We start from the raw sequence: 21,962 nt of genomic DNA on the forward strand, positions 1-21,962 counted from the left end.
AGCAGTGCTCAGAACGGGCATATTCATATATATTCAGCCATCCGGTGTTAGCAAAAGAACTAAAGAAGGTGGTTGAAGTGCCTTCGATTCCTGTAATGTGTGAGCACACCTTCTCCCCCCCAGTGCCTCACTCCATTTTCTGTGGTTACACCTGTTCGCCTGGTTTCTGCCCCTGTGTTACTCTCTACCCTCCCCCAAGGACCTTATCAGTTTTCCCCAAAACATCAGATTCCTATAGGTCCCCAGGGCCTTCACCATACCAGTCTTTCTTAGTCCCTGTTTGTCTCCCTCATCCCCATTCTCAGCCTTTGGTCATTATCTGCTCTGGGGGAAAGGTAGGGTTGGGATTATTTCGAATGAAAGAAAATTAATTCTATGGCTGCCAAGGGCCAACACCAGTCACTTGATAGCAATCGCTCCTCTGTCTCTTCCACTTGGAATAAAAAATGCTTAGGTTTCACTGAGATTGTTTTAATTTTGCGTCCATAAACCTGGAGGAGGATGCCAAGCTTGTGACAATGCCCCCCCCCCCCCGCCAAGCAGTGGGTCACCCACCCTTCACTCCCCACATCATAAATCCATGGAGGTAAAAGTAGGTCCTGTCACCTAGAAAACAATATACTCAATGCGGTAAGCCAGGCACAAAGGGACAACTTTTCTATGAGTCTGCTTTATAGCAGGTGCCTGGAGAAGACAAATTCATAGCGACAGAAAGTCCATTGGTGACTACCAGGGGCTGGGGAGAGGAGTATGCGGAGTTGGTGTCTAACAGATACATAGGTTCTGTTTGCGATGAGGAAAAAGTTCTGGAGATGGATAGTGGTGATATTTGCACAACAGCATGAGTGTACCGACCCCAACTGAACTTCATACTTAAAGGTGATTAAATGGTAAAAATGTATGCTGTACATCTTTAACCACAATAAAAATGATTTTTCTTAAAAGTGGTCTACCTTAGGGGCGCCTGGGTGGCGCAGTCGGTTAAGCGTCCGACTTCAGCCAGGTCACGATCTCACGGTCCGTGGGTTTGAGCCCTGCGTCGGGCTCTGGGCTGATGGCTCAGAGCCTGGAGCCTGTTTCGGATTCTGTGTCTCCCTCTCTCTCTCTGCCCCTCCCCCGTTCATGCTCTGTCTCTCTCTGTCCCAAAAATAAATAAAAAACGTTGAAAAAAAAAATAAAAAAAAAAAAAAGTGGTCTACCTTAGGGGCGCCTGGGTGGCTCCGTCGGTTGAGCGTCCGACTTCGGCTCAGGTCATGATCTCGCGGTCGGTGAATTCGAGCCCCGCATCGGGCTCTGTGCTGACAGCTCAGAGCCTGGAGTCTGCTCCGGATTCTGGTTCCCTCTCTCTCTGCCCCTCCCCAGCTCACACTCTGTTCTCTCTGTCTCCCAAAAATGAATAAACATTTAAAAAAATTTTTTTAATAAAAAAATAATTTACCTTAGGATGGGAGCTTGGGTCAGGTAGATCTGGAGTTGGCTTGGCCCCAGACAAAGCACAGTCCAGATGTGATGTGCCATCTGGCAGAGTCCCCCAGAGATGGCTTCCTCCATATGCACGTGCTCAGAACGATTGGCTGGTTAGAGTTATAGTAATTAGCACGGGTACGAGGAAATGATGACCGTGGCAGCTACCATTTTTTTTTTTTTTTTTGGCGTAAACTATCAGTCGACCATCCTATATAGATTTGCTTCCACTTTCCACCGTGCAAGATACGTTTTAAATGTGAACATACAAATCGGGACCTCAGAGAAGCTGAATGAATAATGCATCACTCCTCCTCCTAGATAGTGTTGATATTTACGTGTCGTGAGTGCTCTACGGTGGTTTTCTGTATAAGAGAAAGATATCGTGAATAAACCCAATACCGAACCTGATAGCACAGGTGAGAATAGTGGGACAAATACACGCGTTCCATCAGAACATAGGTGGACGTGCAAATCTTTTATCTTCGTGAATTTTCTCCCTCGCCTGTGGAAGCCATCCCAGTTCCATGTGGTCATTTGACAGCTTTGCCTTGTGCTTCCAGAGCCCACAGGCTGAATGCTGTGCAAGTTAACCAGCTTGTAGATGGTAAAACTGGGGGGCTGACCGTAAGCGAGTGACGTTTTTGTCTTTTTAGTGTTATTTTATTTTAAATGCCAGTATAGTTAACACACAGCGTCAGTATTAGTTGCATATATCCCTTTGAACTGGTGTTTTTGTGTTTTTTTTTTTTTCAACGTTTATTTATTTTTGGGACAGAGAGAGACAGAGCATGAACGGGGGAGGGGCAGAGAGAGAGGGAGACACAGAATCAGAAACAGGCTCCAGGCTCTGAACCATCAGCCCAGAGCCCGACGCGGGGCTCGAACTCACGGACCGCGAGATCGTGACCTGGCTGAAGTCGGACGCCCAACCGACTGCGCCACCCAGGCGCCCCTGTGTTTTTTGAATAAATACTCAGTAGTGCGATTACTGGATCATAGGGTGGTTCTGTTTTTAACTGAGCGATTTCAGAGGTTTTGCTATTGTCATTTGAGATGAGGGGAGGGACAGACAGAGAAACCTTAATTGGACTTGACGACTGGGTGTGTGGGGAGAGGTGCCACCTGGGAGTGTGACACTGGGGGCAGAAATTGGGAGGGCAGAATGGGGATCTGATCTGAAGGGATGTTGGCAAGTGCATTCAGTTTGGGGAAACTGAGTCACGGGTACCACCAGGACAAGCGAGGGGAAATGTCTAGCCAGTTTCCACGCAGTTAGAAACACACTGCCGCAGTTCAGCTCAACTGTGCTGTCGGGCTAGGCACAGAAGTTTTGGAATCTAAACATTAACACAAGCGGGGGGCACCTGCGAGGCTCAGTCAGTTAAGCATCTGACTTCAGCTCGGGTCATGATCTCATGGTTCGTGAGTTCGAGCCCTGCGTCGGGCTCTGTGCTAACAGCTCAGAGCCTGGAGGCTGCTTCGGATTCTGTGTCTCCCTCTCTCTCTGCCCCTCCCCTGCTCATGCTCTCTCTCTCTGTCTCGCTCGCTCTCTCTCTCTCTCAAAAATAAACAAACATTAAAAAAAAATTTGGAATTGTTTGCATAGCGGGTCAGTTCGAAATACAGGACTGACTGAAAGGGAGAGCAAATGGAAAGAGTGGGAGGGAAGGAAGGAGAAGAGGAATAAAGGAAGCAGGTGATGTAATCATATCTTGGAAAAGGAAGAAGTAAGAGGAACTAATAAAGGTGACCCTTAAAACAGGCAATCAGAAAGATAAGGTAACGAAGGTGGATGTTCTCCCAAAATATTCACATTTTGCAGAATAGGAATAAAAGGGGAAAAGCATTGAGAAAAGAGTTTGACTTCTCATTAAAAAGTTATACATGGGGGCGCCTGTGTGGCTCAGTCAGTTAAGTGTCTGACTCTTGGTTTTGGCTCAGGTCATGATCTCATGGTTCGTGGGATCGAGCCCCGCTCGGGCTCTGTGCTGACGGTGTGGAGCCTGCTTGGGATTTTCTCTCTTCCTCTGCCCTTCCTGTGCTCTCTCTCTCTCTCTCTCAAAATAATTATACCTTCAAAAAAGAGTTATACATGGTAACATCACAGTATGTGCATTTTTTTTGTATCTTGTTTCTAACAAACTGGAGAGCCAGAGAGCATGGGAGACAGGGAGAGACAGAGAAATGGGAAACTTAAAAACTGGGAAAATATGAAAGATTTTAAGAAATAATTGTCCGTGCGTTTTAGTTCTCATAATGGTCTTTTATCTGTGTGTTTTTTGTAATGTACTTATTTTTTAGAGAAAGATATCAAAATATTTACAGATTCAATTATATGATTTGCTTCAACATAATTCAGGAAATGTGGAAATGGTTTGGGGATTAACTGAACCCACACTGAACATGAATTGATCATTGTTGAAGCTGGTTGATGGGTACATGCGGCTCATTATAATTTAAAATTTTGTCAACTTTTGTGGAGGTTCGAAATTTTTCATACAACGTGGTTGAAAGAGTTATCAGGGAATAAAAGACCTGTGAATGTAGGAAAGAGGTGTATACAAACCTTTGTCCCAACCAAGCCCACCCAGCCTAATATTCTGAAACATAAAGTAAACTGAACCCAACAAGTGTTCCTGTTATTTCAGAATATGAGCTGCATTATTTAATGATGTAGTCTAAAATATTCAGTGCCAGAACAGAGCCTAAAAATAAATGTAGAACTCGTTAATTTTAAGGAACTCAAAGTTAAAACAATAATGGGTTGCCATTTCGCACTTTTTCAAACCAGCAAATCTAAAAGAAAATGATAAAACCATACCAGAGAGAGGAAGAGGAGAAGGTATATTTTTTGCCTGTGGTAGTGTGAGTTGTGGCGATCCTTTTAAAATAACTTTTAAATGATTGTAAGGTGGTAATATATTTACTATTGAAGCGTGACAAGGTATGGAAAAGTAAAGAGCATTTTAAAAGATAATTGAGGGGCGCCTGGGTGGCTTTGGTTCAGGTCATGATCTCATAGTTGGTGAGTTCGAGCCCCACTTTGGGTGAGCTCAAGCCCTGCTTCCAGTGAGCTCTGCTTTTCTCTCTCTCTCCCTGTCCCTTCCTCCCTCCCTTTTCCTCCTCCCTGTCTCTTTCCCCCTCACTCCCTTGTGCCCTCTCTCTCCCCTCCCAAAAAGATCATCGATTCACAGCATTGCAGATCATATTTCCTTATAGACTTCAAAGGCAGATGCACATGTTTTGTTTGCAAAGTTACTGTTGTCGAGTAATTCTGTAAAAGCATGAATTTCTGGCATGCTTTTTTGTGTAACGTACCATGAGCCTTCTTCATAACTTTCAATATTCAACTAACATTTTAATTTTGATTTAATTTTTTTAATCTTTATTTACTTTCGAGAGGCAGAGAGACAGAGTGCGAGCGGGGGAGGAACAGAGAGAGAGGGAGACACAGAATCCGAAGCAGGCTCCAGGTTCCGAGCTGTCAGCACAGAGCCCGACGCGGGGCTCGAACCCACGAACCGCGAGATCATGACCTGAGCTGAAGTCGGACGCTCAACCGACTTGAGCCACCCAGGCGCCCCTCATTTTTATTTTTGATAGCAGCACATCATTCTACCACCTAGTTAATATTCCTCTGTTGGACACTTAACTTGCTTCCAAATTTTTTCTATTAAAAATGTAATTTGCACATCCGTTTATTAATTTATCTGATTATCTCCCCAGGCTAAATACCTGGGAGTGGAATTCGTGAACCAAAACACATGAATATTTCTTGGGGCGGCTGGGTGGCTCAGTCAGTGGAGCGTCCCACTTCAGCTCGGGTCATGATCTCGCGGTCTGTGAGTTCGAGCCCCACCTCGGGCTCTGTGCAGGCAGCTCTGAGCCTGGAGCCTGCTTCACATTCTGTGTCTCCCTCTCTCTCTGTGTCTCTCTGTCTCAAAGGTGAATAAACATTAAAAAAAAAAACAAACCCACAACATATCAATATTAAAGTTCTTGCCAAAGAATTCAGATTGTGAGATGTCTGTACTGAATGTGCCAGAAAATTGGAGGAGCCAAGATGGCAAAACAGCATGGAAGGTTTTTGCGTGTCTCACGTCCATGAAGTACAGCCCGACCAACACTGAACCATCCCGAACGTGCGTACCAATCTACTGCCAGAAGCAGCGCGCTAAGGCAGCATTTACCAAACACGAATGTGCACACTGAGTCACCTGGGGCTCTGGATAAAATACAGGTCCTGATTCAGTAGGTTATGGGGAGGGGAGCTGAGCCTCTGCATTTCTAGCATGTTCCCAGATGCTGTTGGTGCTGCTGGTCTAAGGACCACACTTGGAATAGCAAGGTGTTTTAAGAGCTTTCTTTAAAACCATTTTTATTTGAGGGGCGCCTGGGTGGCTCAGTCAGTTAAGCATCAGACTCCTGATTTCGGCTCAGGTGATGATCTTGCAGTTCATGAGTTCGAGCCCCGCGTCGGGCTCTGTGCCGACAGCTCGGAGCCTGGAGCCCGCTTCGGGTTCTGTGTCTCCCTCTCTCTCTGCTCCTCCCCCACTCATTTTTTCTCTCCCTTTCTTTCTCTCTCTCTTTCTCCATCAAAAATAAATAAACATTACATTTTTTTTAATGTATCTTTTGTTTGTGAAGCATTGGAGTATGTCCATGACCCATTTTGGGGTGTTGGTTTATTTGGGGGGGGGGGGTTATTAAGCACATTTGGTGCATTGAGCTTTACTGACATTTTATTATTTGCCCTGCAATTTTTTTTTGTCTGAGACTGCTATCTGCGTTTGCATTTTCTTTTTGGTGTTTTTGACTGACAGGAGTTTTTGTTTGTTTGTTTGTTTTAATTTGAAAGCATGAGCAGAGGAGAAGGGCAGAGAGAGAGAGAGAGAGAGAAAGAGAAAGAATCTTAAGCAGGCTCCACACTCAACACAGAGCCCAACACGGAGCTCGATCCCACAACCCTGGGTTCATGACCTGAGCTGAAATCAAGAGTGGGGCGCTCAACTGACCGAGCCACCCAGGCGCCCTGGAGTTTTTGATTTTTGCTGTCAGTATTTTTATGATCACTTTCTTGGCTTTCAGGCTCAAAAGATCTTTCCCTACAAAATATCAGAAAAGTATTTCCCTTCCCTATATAGTCTTCTAGCTGTTTTATGGCATTAACATTTAGATATTTAATGTTTCCTGTTTTAATTACAAAAGTAATATCTTATGTGAAATATTTAGGGGCTGGAGATAAGGAGAACCACTGTTAACATTTTGGGCTATCGTTAGCCACATATTTTCATCTGCAAGCATAGTTTAAACACACACACACGCACACACACATAAAGGCACCTCGGTGGCTCAGTTGGCTAAGCGTCCAACTTCAGCTCAGGTCATGATCACACCGTTTGTGGGTTCAAGCCCTGTATCGGGCTCTGTGCTGACAGCTCAGAGCCTGGAGCCTGCTTCAGATTCTGTGTCTCCCTCTCTTTCTGCCCCTAGCCCACTCACACTGTCTGTCTGTCTGTCTGTCTGTCTGTCTCTCTCTCTCTCATCCAGCAATTCATACTATTTTTCACTTAATAATATACCATAAACAGTTATTCATTATTGTATGTCAGCAAATACATATAGCATCAGTCTTCAGGGATTTAGACATTCCATCATTTGTAGGCACCGTCATTAATTTAGTTCCTGTATTTTTAGGTATCTGTAGTTTATAATTTGTGAACATTATAAAAAATGCAAGGATGAAATAATTAGATGTGAAGCCACATAATAATAATAGCAAACGCTTACACCACAGTTACCATTTGCGAGACACTTTTCCAAGCACTTTACAAATGTTCAGCCATTTTAAGCCTCACAAAACCACATAAGGTATGATTCTCTCCATTTTATAGAAAGGGAACCAAGGCACGGAGTGATCACTGAGCTGGTAAGAGGCAAGGTCGGGATTTGAATCTATGTTCTTTTCTCCGTACATACTCTCTGTCTCAGTATATCCAGCCAGTTACTAAAATTAGGACAAAAGTGTTCATGTAGAACCATGGATCTCAAAAACTGGCCCAGGGACCAGTGATATCAGCATCCCCTGGGAACCCGTTAAAAATGCACATTCTCGGGGTGCCTGGGTGGCTCAGCTGGTTAAGTGTCCAACTTCAGCTCAGGTCATGATCTCGCAGTTTGTGAGTTCGAGCCCCGCGTCGGGCTCTGGGCTGACAGCTCGGAACCTGGAGCCTGCTTCGGGTTCTGTGTCTCCCTCTCTCTCCGCCCCTCCCCTGTTCACGCTCTGTCTCTCAATAATAAGTAAATGTTAAAAAAAAATTTTTTTAAATGCACATTCTTGGGGCACCCGTGTGGCTCAGCCAGTTAGGCTGCTGACTCTTGATCTCAGCTCAGGTCTTGATCTCAGGGTCATGAGTCCCAGCCCCGAAATGGGTCCCTCACTGGGAGTGGAGCCTACTTAAAAAAAAAAAGGGGGGCGCCTGGGTGGCTCAGTCGGTTACGCGTCCGACTTCAGCCCGGGTCATGATCTCGCGATCTGTGAGTTCGAGCCCCGCGTCGGGCTCTGTGCTGACAGCTCAGAGCCTGGAGCCTGCTTCTGATTCCGTGTCTCCCTCTCTTTCTGCCCCTCCCGTACTCATGCTCTGTCTCTCTCTGTCTCAGAAATAAATAAACATTAAAAAAAAAAAAATGCAGGGGCGCCTGAGGGTGGGTTAGTTGGTTAAGCATCAGACTCTTGACTTGACTCATGATCTCACAGCTGGTGAGTTCGAGCCCCCATTGGACTCAGTGCTGGCAGTTGGGAGCCTGCTTGGGATTCTGTCTCTCTTTCCTTCTCTCTCTGCCCCTCCCCCACCTCAAAATAAATAACTTAAAAATATAAAAGTAAAAAGTAATTAATTAAAAAAATACACATTCTCAGCCCTTCACCCCCACCCCAGCGCCACTGAAGCAGAAACTCAAGGCCGGGGCCGGGGTGTCTGTGCTGTCGTCTGAGGACCAGTGGTTCCGGCACGTGCTCGGGTTGGAGCACTAGGGACAGAGAGAGCCTGGTAGAGAGAGTGCACTCACCTAGGAGCAGGAGACCAGGAGTCTCCACCTGCTTTGGGATGATGGGTTGCCGGCTGATGGCCAAACCCAGGCAGAGATCAGTTTTCTCATCTACAAAATGGGGACAAGGACCAGGCTGGGGCTTGGAGGCTAATAGAGTAGGTGACCCCTATGGTTCATGTGAGCTCTGCATTTCGAGCATTCTGGGATGCTAATTTAAAGCTAATGTGGGGCGCCTGGGTGGCTCAGTCGGTTGGGCGTCCGACTTCGGCTCAGGTCACGATCTCGCGGTCCGTGAGTTCGAGCCCCACATCGGGCTCTGGGCTGATGGCTCAGAACCTGGAGCCTGTTTCCGATTCTGTGTCTCCCTCTCTCTCTGCCCCTCCCCCATTCATGCTCTGTCTCTCTCTGTCCCAAAAATAAATAAACGTTGAAAAAAAAAATTTTTTTTTTAAAAAATAAAGCTGGGGCGCCTGGGTGGCGCAGTCGGTTAAGCATCAGACTTCAACCAGGTCACGATCTCGCGGTCCGTGAGTTCGAGCCCCGCGTCAGGCTCTGGGCTGATGGCTCAGAGCCTGGAGCCTGTTTCCGATTCTGTGTCTGCCTCTCTCTCTCTGCCCCTCCCCCGTTCATGCTCTGTTTCTCTCTGTCCCAAAAATAAATAAACGTTGAAAAAAAAAATTTTTTTTTAAAAATAAAAAAATAAAGCTAATGTAATAAGGGGCGCCTGGGTGGTTCCGAAGGTTAAGCCTCCGACTTCGGCTCAGCTCACGATCTCACAGTTCGTGAGTTCCAGCCCCGCATCGGGCTCTGTGCTGATGGCTCAGAGCCTGGAGCCTGTTTCAGATTCTGTGTCTCCCTCTCTCTCTGCCCCTCCCCTGTTCATGCTCTGTCTCTGTCTCAAAAATAAATAAACGTTAAAAAAAATAATAAAAAAATAAAAATAAGGCTAATGTAATAAGGGGCGCCTGGTGGCTCCGAAGGTTAAGCCTCCAACTTCGGCTCAGCTCACGATCTCACAGTTCGTGAGTTCCAGCCCTGCATCGGGCTCTGTGCTGATGGCTCAGAGCCTGCAGCCTGCTTAGGATTCTGTGTCTCCCTCTCTCTCCGCCTCCCCGCTCGCATTCTGTCTCTATCTCTCTTGAAAATAAATAAAACGTTAAAAAATTTTTTCAAAACAAAACCTGATGTAATAAGAAATTAAAAATAAATAAGTCACTGTCCCTCAACAGCTCACTCACCACGCCCTGGTCTCCCTGCAGGTGTCCGAGTTGAGACAGCAGCTTCGCCTCCGGGGCCTGCCGGTGTCTGGGACCAAGACGGCGCTCATGGACCGGCTGCGGCCCTTCCAGGACTGTTCGGGGACCCCCGTGCCCAGCTTCGGTGACATCACGACGGTCACCTTCCCCGTGACGCCCAGCAGCGCGCTGCCCGGCTACCAGCCCTCCCCGCCCGCCAGCGCCTTACCCAACGGCTTGTACCACTTCGGCAGCACCAGCTCAAGCCCCCCAATCTCGCCCGCCTCCTCCGACCTGTCGGCCGCGGGGTCCCTGCCGGACACCTTCAACGACGCGTCCCCGTCCCTCTGCCTGCACCCGTCCCCGGCCCCCGCGTGCGCCGAGGAGAGCCCACTGGGCGGCCTGGGCGCGGGCCCCCCGGCCCCCGAGCTGGACGCGCCGGACTCGGAGAAGGACAAGATGCTGGTGGAGAAGCAGAAGGTGATCAACGAGCTCACCTGGAAGCTACAGCAGGAGCAGCGGCACGTAGAGCAGTTGCGAATGCAGCTGCAGAAGCAGAAGAGGGGCCTCGGGCCCGAGAGGCCGCCCCCCTTCCTGGCCGTGCCGGTCAAGCAGGAGGACGCCGTCCCCAGCTGTCCATTTGCGCCCCAGCCGAGACCTGGGAAGAGACCGGGCCCTGCTCCCTGCGCCTCTGAGGCCCCGGGCCGCCCCGACGCCCTCCCCTCCACGTTTCTCAGCCCCCAGTGCTCCCCTCAGCACTCCCCGCTGGGGGCCGTCCAAAGCCCCCAGCACATCAGCTTGCCCCCGTCCCCCAACAGCCATTACTTCCTTCCCTCTTCGTCGGGGGGCACGCAAGGAGAGGGTCACAGGGTCTCCTCACCTGTGGGCAGCCAGGCATGCGCGGCACAGGTAAGAACGCCTGGGCCCGGTGCACCCAGCTTTCTGGAAGTGGGGTGTGGCTTGGCAAGGCTAAAAAGCTGACTTTGCAAGTTTCGGTGGGAAGGGTTGACCAAAAGCAACTTCTGGACTCTGCCACCGTCCCCAAGCCTTCAGGGTGGACCGGACCCCCTTCTCTGAAATGGAGGTTGGCAAAATTGCCTTCCGGAGGGCTAGGTAACGAGTGTTTTGGCTTCTCTGGGCCATGTTGGTCTCAACGGGACCCTTGTGGCGTGAACTCAGACATCTGCAAGTGAGTGCATGTGGCTGTGTTCCAATAAAACTTTATTCACAAACGCAGGTGGTGGGCCAGATTGCCACAACCCCCGTTGTCAGGGTTCCTCGGCATAGAGCCTTAGCGGGGGCCAAATCAATTCATCGAGAGAGCCAAAGGGGGGGAGCTACCAGACCTTACTATTCGTTGCACGCATTGGCTTGCATAGGGCAAATAGTTACCGACCACCTAGCATGTTGCAGCCCCTGTTCTGGTCTGTCTCTGGTCTGAACTAGCCAAACAAAAATCCCTGCTCTCGTGGGAAGACAGACAGTAAATAAAATAAACAGGTAAACTATACAACATAGTAGAAGAGGATGCATCAGGTGGAGAAAAAGGAGGCTGGGATGGTGGGACATTTGCAGATTTGCAACTTTAAGTCAAAGGTGCAGGACCATTCGAGGAAATCTTTGAAGGAGGTAAGGGAGAAAGCCTTGTGAATATTTGGGGTGAAGGTGTTACAGGCAAAGGAAAAACAGCAAGCCTAAGGGCCGTGAGGTGGGGGAATGCGCGGAATGTTCAAGAATCGGAAGGAAGGCCCGTGTGGCCAAAGCGGAATGAGACGCAGTTGTAGAGACAGCTTACGGGAGGAAATAGTTCAAAGACTAGACCAAGGCGATCATCCGAGACTTTCCTTGTCCGTGAAGCTAACGAATTATGGGGGAAGTCTACCGAAGTCTACCTGAGAAAGAAACTTACATCATCAAAAGTTCTGAAATCGGTGAGAAAGGAAATAGGAAGAAGACTCACATTGGTGACCAGTGTTAACAAGCATGCGTCTGAGTAATCTCGTTAATTTTCACCATGACCTCATGCGCTCTAATTCCTTTTCCTTTCTTTGCCACGGTTTACAAAGCACTCTTTGAGGATATGAACAGTTACACGATATTACATGGTAAAAAGATAAAGAACAATATAGAATAACATGCCTGATCTGGGCTAATGGCAGTTAAATGCTGCACAAAGCACTGGGGAAGGCAGGGGGAAGCGGGTTGGTCACGAAGGGCTAGAAAGGTCCAGGAAGGTTTTTGCAAAGGGGTTGGACTCAATGAGAAGTGTAGACTTAAAAGAAAGTTGGGGGCGCCTGGGTGGCTCAGTCGGTTAAGCGTCCAACTTTGGCTCAGGTCACGTTCTCACGGTCCGTGCGTTCGAGCCCTGCATTGCGCTCTGTGCTGACAGCTCAGAGCCTGAAGCTTGCTTTGGATTCTGTGTCTCTCTCTTTCTCTGCCCCTCACGCTCTGTCTCTCTCTTTCTCAAAAAATCATTTTTGAGAATGAATACCTTTAAAAAATTTTTTAAACGAAAAAGGAAAGTTGGGAAAAGAACATTCCATGTAGGAAAAGGTAGGGAGGTACCATGCACAGGGCACACAGAGGGAAGTCCGTGGCAGTTACTGGAATACAGGCTTTTGAAAGAAATAGTACCTGACCTGGTTTCGGGCGGAGACCCTACACGGTGGATGCAGGGGAGGCATGGAAAGTGTTTGAGCAGGAGGTGATGTGCACAAAGCCAGATTTGAGACATTGATCGTGGGATTAAGGGAGGTTTGAAAAGCTAAAACAGCAGGGCAGGGACCAGGAGTCTCAGCAAATGTTGTCCAGTATGCTGCTGGTGACCAATGAACTCATTGCTTCTTCCTTTCAGAACTCAGGGGCACATGAGGGCCATCCTCCAAGCTTCTCTCCCCAGCCTTCCAGCCTCCACCCCCCTTTCTCTGGAACCCAAGCAGACAGCAATCATGGCGCTGGGGGCAATCCTTGTCCCAAAAGCCCAGGTGTCCAGCAAAAGGTAGGCACCTGGACAAAGGTCTAAACTTTGCCTCTTCCCTCTTCTGTGGCCTCGTCCTCCAAATGATGAGGCTCAAAGGCAGAAATAAACGGGGCGGCTCAGTGAGTTAAGCATCTAACTCTTCATTTCCGCTCAGGTCATGGTCTCACGACTGTGAGATAGAACCCAGGCTCTGTAAGGTCGGGCTCCACACTGGGCATGGGGCCTGGGATTCTCTCTCTCTCTTTTCCCTTCTCCCTACTTGTGCGTTTTCTCTCTCTCTCTCTCTCTCTCCTCTCTCAATTAAAAAAAAATTTATCTAAAAGAAATTGGGGTGGGGGTGCCTGGTTGACTCCATTGGTTAAGCCTCCAACTTCGGCTCAGGTCATAATCTCACAGTTTGTCAGTTTAAGCCCCATTTTGGGCTCTCTGCTGTCAGCATGGAGCCTGCTTCAGATCCTCTGTCCCCCTCTCTCTCTGCCCCTCCCTGCCACATGCTTTCCCCTCTCTCAAAACTAATAAAACATTAAAAAAATAATAATAGAGGAGCTCCTGGGTGGCTCAGTTGGTTAAATGTCCGACTTCGGCTCAGGTCATGATCTCACCGTCAGTGAGTTGGAGCCCCGCGTCAGGCTCTGTGCTGACAGCTCAGAGCCTGGAGCCTGCTTCCGATTCCGTGTCTCCCTCTCTCTGCCCCTCCCCCCTCCTCTCAAAAATAAACATTTAAAAATTAAAAACAAATTATAATAAAATAAAAATTTCACAAAAGGCAGACATAAATGACATTTCGATAAAAACAAATCCACTTGGAAGAGAGTGAAATGGATGTACAGATATAAATTAGGGTGTTCCAGGGAGCCATTTCCTGGGGTCATTCTAGAAATCATGAGGACTAAAATGAGCACGGTATGTTTGTGAAACAACATGGCAGACAAATCAGTTTCCATGGAGTTGAAGATTGGAATAGAGGCATGCGGGAAAACGGTGCTTGAGAAAGAGGAAGGTATGTGGATCTGTGGAAAGGTCTAGAAAGGTGCAGAGAATTCGAATCACAGTGCAGTATCTCGGTGGAAAAAGGCAGAGGTGGTACATACCAGCAGGTGGAAATCAGGGATGTGAGAGAACCAGGATATGGGAAGTCCCAAGGACTAAGGAAGAGGTAATAAGGAGGCCAACAAGATGGCCACCATACAGAAGTGCTACCTGCTACAAGTATGGACAGGGCGTCCTTTGGAGACAGAGACCCTGAAATGGCCCAGGCACTCCATAGAACATGGAGCTCATAATACACAAGGCTGGTCCCTGAAGAGCTACCCCAACAGTGTCTCCACCTCTCTGCAAATGCACCAGTTAGGAATGAAATGTCCCGAGGGGGTAAAGTACTCTGGGAATTCCTGGGTGACTTCTTCCTGTTGGACTGGACTCTTACTTTATTTCCTTTGCTCCTAACCAAAGGTGGTTCACTCTAGAGGGGGAAAAGAATCTGTTGGGCTCCTGGGTGACTCAGTTAAGCCTCCGACTAAGATCAAGGCTCAGGTCATGATCTCACAGTTTGTGGGTTCGAGCCCCACATTGGGCTCTGTTCTGACAGCTCAGAGCCTGGAGCCTGCTTCGGATTCTGTGTCTCCTTTTCTCTCTGCCCCTTCCCCACTTACACTCTGTCTTTCTGTCTCTCAAAAATGGATAAACATTTAAAAAAATGGAAAAGAAGAATCTGCAAGGTTCCCATCGTATCATGTCTCCAGCAATATGTCCACGGTCATATGTACTATTAATACACTGGGGTTGTTTTCTAAGCCTTGGCTCTTTTTTTCCACTCAAATCAATTCTTTCCCAAAATTTAGCTTGGAGTTTGTAAAACAGAAGCAGACCCATTTCTTCTTTTTTTCAGAAGTTTAAAAGCTGTATTTTTTTCATATTATTGTTATCTTAATAGAATTTATTGCCAACTTGGCTAACATACAGTGTAGACAGTGTGCTTTTGATTCAGGGGGTGGATTCCTGTGATTCATCGCTTACATTCAACAGCCAGTGCTCATCCCAACAAGTGCCCTCCTCAATGCCCATCACCTATTCTCCCCTCTCCCCTGCATCCCCCTGCCATCAACCCTCAGTTTGTTCTCTGTATTTAAGAGTCTCTTATGGTTTGCCTCCCTCTCTCGCTGTAACTATTTTTCCCTCCTTCCCTTCCCCCATGGTCTTCTGTTAAGTTTCTCAAGTTCCACACATGAGTGAAAACACACAGTATCTTCCTCTGACTGACTTATTTCACTCAGCCTAATACCCTCCAGTTCCATCCGCGTTGCTGCAAATGGCAGGATTTCATTCTTTCTCATCACCGAGTAATATTCCATTGTATATAGAAACCACATCTTCTTTATCCGTTCGTCAGTTGATGGACATTTAGGCTCTTTCCTTAATTTGGCTATTGTTGAAAGCGCGAAGCAGTCCCATCTCTGACCCTTGAGTTGACTTATCTTTTTCTGCATCTTACTCCCACAGATGGCTGGTCTGCACTCTTCTGACAAGACAGGGCCAAAGTTTTCAATTCCTTCCCCTCCTTTTTCCAAGCCAACATCAGCAGTTCCAGAGATAACACAGCCTCCATCGTACGAAGATGCAGTAAAGCAGGTAACTACAAGTTTTGTTCTCTGTAGAGAAACAGGTTGCCTAAATGGGCGTTGTTTCTCATTATTCAACTTCGGGCAGTCTTAGGTGCCAACATTGAGTGCATTGGTGCCCCCCTACCAGGATGGGCAGAGTTTCTAGATGCTACTTGTAGAAAGGTAGTGCGTGTACAGTAAAACCTTGGATTGCAAGTAACTTGCTATGCGAGTGTTCCACAAGACGAGCAAACATGGCTAATAAATTTTAACTTGATAAACGAGCCATCTCTTGCAATACGAGTAGTATGTGACCCTGAACGTCACATGATCACAACTGAGCCAATGGTTCTTCTCTCTCTCTCTCTCTCTCTCCCTCTCCCTGTCTCTGTCTCTCTCTCTCTCTCTGCGGGATTGTGGGTGATCATCTCCCATGCTCGGATGCTTTGTCTCAGTTCACAGTGTTTGGCAGAAAGTGATTTTCCAGAACGTTGGAAGGTGCCCACAACTGGCATTAATGTATTTTTTGTCACTTTGAGGCACCTATGGACAGTCCTTTGCTTTTCCATCCAAGAGTGAGCTTAGGAGTGCTTTGCTCCATTCTAGGTCAGGCTGCCTGCAGATAGAGACCCTTTCCTCTGCTGCTTTATGGCCAGTTACACTAAATACAGTATAAGACAAGAGTTTATTAATACCGTACTGTAGTCAACTTCCGTTAGTGATAGTGAAAGTCGTCCTACGCAGTAACCCTCCTCTCTCTTGTCTCCCTCACACCAGCCACGAAGGTTTTGAAAGTAAGTGCAGGTGAATTTGTTTATTTTCCTTTATATTTTATATTCTTTTTATTATTTTGTATTATATTACAGTATTGTAACCATTTTTACATGAATATTTTGGGGTTGTGGGACAAATCGTCTGAGTTTCCATCATTTCTTGTGGGGAAATTCGCTTTGATATTACAAGTGCTTTGGATGACAAGCATGTTTCCAGAACAAATTGTGCTCGCAAACCAAGGTTTGACTGTATGTAGAGAGCTGACGGAGAAGAGTCTGGGCTGGGCTTAGTACCAACACCAGGTGCCTGGACTTGGTACTGCCAACAGCCATCTGTCACTGCCACTAAGGTTGGACAAGTTCTCAACTTCCCTTATGTGAAATAGGGTCCCTATCTACTTTGTAAGGGTTCTCTAGAGTGTATCACCGACTACATTGTCTGGGCACAGGATAGCTACTCAAATATTTGAGAGCAGTTGCCAGGCTGATACTTTGTGAGTTTCTTCTTAGTTTCAAAATCCAATGATCTTGGCAAAGTATTGATGACTGTGGTATACTCTACCGTCATTTATGTTGGGAAATTATCCAAATAAAAAGTATAAACCAAAAAGAGAGAGAGAGAGAGAGAGAGAGAGAAGCACTAAATGATCTCACATTTCAAATGGTTTGAGCCCGGATCAAGTATCAGATGGCCCTTTGTATGTGCCCAACCTAGCAAGGACAGTCTATGTCAGCTGCCGCATGCTGGTGTCCCACAGAGCCAAATCGGCTTGTAGTTGAGTCTCACTTGGCTGCAAGAGTATTTTTAAATGTCAGGAGATTTTATGCAAAAAGTGGGCTTTCTCACTTCGGAAAAATGAGAGGATGTAACAATGGCAGAGCCACGTTTCTGCCAGAGGACAGTCGCCTGGAACAAAGTATCCGCTGCGTCTTTGAACCACAGCATGGTTCCTGCATTTTGTCCCTTCTTTCTTGTTCTATATTGGGCTCTTTTACATTACCTGTCAGACCCTGTGGACACCTCATGCCTCCTGGACTGACAAACAATTCATTCTTTGAGCAGGGCTCCCATCCGTGTTGATTGCTGATGCCTCTGTTTATTTCAGAGTGGGCTCTCAGGGGAGTGGGATACGTATGTGTCTCTCTTCCCCCCATTTCCTACCCCTGGTATCTGTAAGCACCAACTGATCCTTTATGGCTTCCAGAGAAAAGAAAATGGTCAAGCAAAGTGGACTTCCATCAACAAGACTCTACCGAATCATTCAGATGAACCATAGGGAAGGGGTGTGGACACTACATGTGTCAATGGGTTCCACAAGCTATTGCGATGATGCCCTAGGAAAGTATGAGCCACGTTCTTGGGCCACAACCACAGCACCCAAACAGGAAGCAAATCCAAGTCACTTCAGAGTGGCCAAAAATGGGTATACTATCTGTGGATTAAGATGCCTCGCTCCTGGAACGGAGGCCTCTCAAAGGACGGGACACGCTCTGAGGGATGCTGCTGGGAGCACTCTGCCTTCTTGTCCCCTTCTCTTGTTGTAGTCAATTGTTTCATTCAGTCCTTTTCCTGTCTGAAGTTAACCTTGAGCTTCAGTCGCACAGTCGGTTACCGTCTTGCTCATGGCCGCTTCATTCACAAATGGTGGAAGCATCCCGTTAAGTCTGCTGACAGATGAATGGTTATCCAAAATGCAGTGAACACACACAATTAATGCTAGTCAGGCCTAACAAGGAAAGGGATTCTGACGGGTATTGCAACACGGATGAGCGCAGAGGACATTATGCTCAGCGAAGTAAACCAGTAACCAAAGGAAATATACTGTGTGAATCCACTTATAAGAGGGATCTAGAGTTGTGAGATTCCTAGGAACAGGATGCAGAACCGAAGTTGTCAGGGGCTATGGGGAGGAGAATGGGGAGTTCGTGCTGAATGGGGACAGTTCCAGTTTGGGAAGATGAAAAGTTTTAGAGATGGATGGGGGTGAAGGTGGCACAATAACGTGACTGTAGAGACACCTGGGTGGCTTGGTTGGTTAAGCGTCTGACTTCGGCTCAGGTCGTGATCTCGCAGTTTGTGAGTTCAAGCCCTGCGTCACGCTCTGTGCTGACAGCTTGGAGCCTGGAGCCTGTTTCGGATTCTCTCTCTCTCTCTCTCTCTCTCTCTCTCTCTCTCTCTCTCCCCCTCCACCACTCATGCTCTGTCTCTTTCTCTCAAAAATAAATAAAGGAAATAAATAAATAAATAATGTGACTGTAAGGTATGCAATGTCACTGGACTGTCTGCTTGAAAAAACGATGAAGATGGTAAATTTTGTGTTGTGTGTATTTTTATCACAATTTGAGGGGGAAAAAAATACCCTAACCAAACCTAGTTCAAAAACCTGTAGTCCTGTTCCTAATGGTTTCCCACAGAAGAGGGAGCCAGCCTTCTAACCTCTCCGTTCTCTTCTGCTTAATTTGCGACAGCAAGTGACTCGGAGTCAGCAGATAGATGATCTCCTGGATGTCCTCATTGAAAGTGGAGGTAAGACTGCCCGTCTTGCCCATTGGAACGCCCGGTACCTGCATGTGCTCTAGACAGTGGACCCTCAGGACCAAGGTCGGATGCTCACCAAAAGCCATGGATGGGTAGGATATCTCTGCGTGGGAGCTCTCCGTCCACGCTGGAGTGGGGGAAAGAAGGCACAATGGATGATTTGTCCCCCTGCCCAAAGAACTTGCTCACCAATCATTTGACCCTATTTACCCTACTTCCCTAAGTGTTTTGCCTTGTGACTCCATTTCTCTTGGCCCTTCTAATCCCAGTCTCCCTATAACAAGAGAGCAGATAAAGCAAGTTTTGTGCCACGTCCTCGAAATGAAATTCAATCAGCGATCTCCCACTGGATGGTCTGTTCAGGTGCAGACATCATGCACGCTTGCAACAACACCAAAAAAATGATCAACGTGTTCTTTTGGGTTCCTTTGCAGTGATTCATTTATTAGCTTTTAAAAATGGGGGCGCCTGGGTGGCTCAGTTGGTTAAGCGTCCGACTCTTGATTTCGGTTCAGGTCATGACTTCATGGTTGGTCATGAGATTGAGCCCCTCATCGGACTCCAGGCTCAGCGTGGATTCTTAGGATTCTTGGAATTCTGTTTCTCCTTCTCTCTCTGCCCCTCCCCTTCTCACATGCATGCACGCATGCTCTCTCTCTCTCAAAATAACCATAAAAAAATAACAAAGTTTCTGAGAAGGAGTAGGCAGGCATTTACTGGCTCAATGCTGCACCAGACAAAGACTACCTTTATGGAGCTCGCAGTCTGGTAAAGGAGATGGAAAACAGGAGAGTGAACAGGCAGTTTCTCCATTGTGTGTAGCAAGAGTAAGAAGGAACAGATGGTCACAGGAGTCTGTATCTTTATAACTTTTGTGATGGAAAGATAAGAGGGACTATCAGACCCCCCCCCCATATTTCTTTTATTTATTTATTTTGGGGGAGAGCAGAGAGAGCGGGAAAGAGAGAATCCCAAGCAGGCTCTGCACTGTCAGCACAGAGCCTGACACGGGGCTCGAACCCACAAGCCATGAGACCATGAGCCAGAGTCAGACGTTTAATTGATTGAACCACCCAGGCACCCCCACCCTTATATTTTTAATGAAATGTACGGCCCAGTCAACAAAGGTGAGGGTGCAGGGGGGGAGCACGGGAGATTCAAGCACAGAAGAGCAATCACGAATCAATCACAAATGAATGGAGTTTCCTAGAGAAACACAGTGGGATTGCTATGCTGTATTGAGTGCCAGCTGTAGGCTGGTCACCTTGAATCTAAAATGAGACCAGCCAGCTCTGTTGTGTCATTTTTCTCTTGCAACCAAGATTCATTCAGGTGTGGAGTTTTGCCAAGGGAATATGGGGCAAGGGGATTGAGCATATATGGGGCGCCTGAGTGGCTCAGTTGGTTAAGCATCCGACTTCGGTTTAGGTCATGATCTTATGGTTCATGGAGCCTGCTTCGGATTCTGTGTCTCCCTGTCTCTCTGCCCCTCCCCCACTCATGCTTGCCTCTCTCTCTCTCAAGGATGAATAAACATTAAAAAATAATTTTTTTAAAGGTACTTTAGGGGCACCTGGGTGGCTCAGTCGGTTGAGCATCCAACTCTTGATTTTGGCTCAGGTCATGATTGTGGGATCGAGCCCTGTGTCAGGCTCCAAGTTGATCATGGAGCCTGTTTGAGATTCTCTCTCTCCCTCTGCACCCCCACCCGGTTTATACGTTCTCTCTAAAAAATAAAAATAAAAATAAAAAGTACTTTAAGTCTATCCAGCTCTTAAAACCAAGATGGAGTCCTTCTATGTGACCTAAAATAAGTTAATTATCTTAATCACCAGGACCTGTTCCTTCCTTAATATTTATCTTGGGGCCAATGGGTCAAAACAGGTCAAAAAGCTAGAGATGGCCCTTGACTCCACTCTTGACTTTGTACCTCCAAATCTAAAACACACACTGTCAGGGCATCTGGGTGGCACAGTCGATCAAGCATCCAACTCGGCTCAGGTCATGATCTCACGGTTCATGGGTTTGAGCCCCGTGTCAGGCTCTGTGCTGACAGCTCGGAGCCTGGAGCCTGCTTCGGAGTCTGTGTCTCCCTCTCTCTCTCTCTGCCCCTCCCCTGCTCACGCTCTGTCTCTTAAAAGTAAACAAACGTTGAAAAAAAATTTTTTTAAATAAAAATAAAGATCCCCGCTGTGTAGCATCTCCATTGGTAGTAGTGTAACGATCCCCATTGTGTTTTGCCAACAGAAATGCCAGCTGACGCTAGGGAGGATCATTCATGTCTTCAAAAAGTCCCCAAAATAGCCGGGTCTTCCCGAAGCCCTAACGCCGCCCTCTCCAAACCCTCATCTTCAGGAGGCCAACTCTCCTTCGATCACTATGGTACCGACAGTGATGAGCACCTTGAAGTCTTATTAAATTCCCAGAGCCCCTTGGGGAAGGTGAGTGATGTGGCCCTTCTAAAAATCGGGCACGAAGAGCCTCCTTTTGACGGGATAATGGATGGATTCTCCGGGAAGGCAGCAGAAGACCTCTTCAGCGCGCACGAGATCTTGCCAGGCCCCCTCTCCCCGATGCAGACTCAGTTTTCACCTTCCTCTGCAGACAGCAGTGGGCTGCGGCTAAGCTTCACCGAATCTCCTTGGGAAACCATGGAGTGGCTGGACCTTACTCCACCCAGTTCTACACCAAGCTTCAGCTCCCTGGGCCCCAGCGGCCCCAGCATCTTTAACATTGATTTCTTGGACGTCACGGATCTCAATTTGAATTCCCCCATGGACCTTCATTTACAGCAGTGGTAGATAATGTCTGATGAAGAGGTGCTTAGGCAGACCCATGGGGATGCCATGGGGAAAATCACACAACCAAAAACGCTCCTATCATCCAAAAGGAGGAAGAGGTAGGCGAGGAGAAGGAGGAGGAGGAGGAGGGGAGAAGGAGAAAATTAAAAAGACATGATGGAGACTTCTGTGACAGTCAATGAGAGCAAATAGGAGTCTTTAGATCTATGTAAAATGTAATATTTACCAACGTGCAGTAACTGTTCATGATTTCAGCTGTGCACTCAGATATGTGATTTCTGAGATCAAGAATGCCAAAAAAAAAAAAAAAAAAAAACCTAAAATTCTTTCACTGCCTTTTCAAACACCAGTGTTTTTGTAGCCCATAATTTTTCTCAGGCATTGTTTGGGCGTGATCGCGCTTCGTATGCTTTTCTCGTGAATTTATACCGTGGAAAGGAAATGTAGCTCTTTTGGAGTACAGGGAGTATAGCATAACCATCAAAGTTTCTGGAAGATTCACTCAGTGGTGGAAGCT

The 21,962-nt window shown here is 47.2% G+C and overlaps 1 protein-coding gene across 2 annotated transcripts in view; it reads left to right on the plus strand.

Moving 5' to 3' along the window:
- MYOCD (myocardin) overlaps positions 1–21,761 on the plus strand; it is a 109,881-nt gene extending 88,120 nt beyond the window's left edge. For both annotated transcript variants that reach the window (XM_030296579.1, XM_032591173.1), the window contains 5 exons: positions 9,777–10,661; positions 12,607–12,750; positions 15,232–15,360; positions 18,575–18,632; positions 20,892–21,761. In XM_030296579.1, coding sequence (XP_030152439.1) covers positions 9,777–10,661; positions 12,607–12,750; positions 15,232–15,360; positions 18,575–18,632; positions 20,892–21,445 — 1,770 coding nt within the window. In that variant the 3' untranslated portion in view covers positions 21,446–21,761. The remainder of the gene's footprint in view (positions 1–9,776; positions 10,662–12,606; positions 12,751–15,231; positions 15,361–18,574; positions 18,633–20,891) is intronic.
- Positions 21,762–21,962: the final 201 nt, after the last annotated feature.

This window comes from Lynx canadensis, chromosome E1 (assembly GCF_007474595.2).
Source record: "Lynx canadensis isolate LIC74 chromosome E1, mLynCan4.pri.v2, whole genome shotgun sequence".
Lineage (NCBI taxonomy): Eukaryota > Metazoa > Chordata > Mammalia > Carnivora > Felidae > Lynx > Lynx canadensis.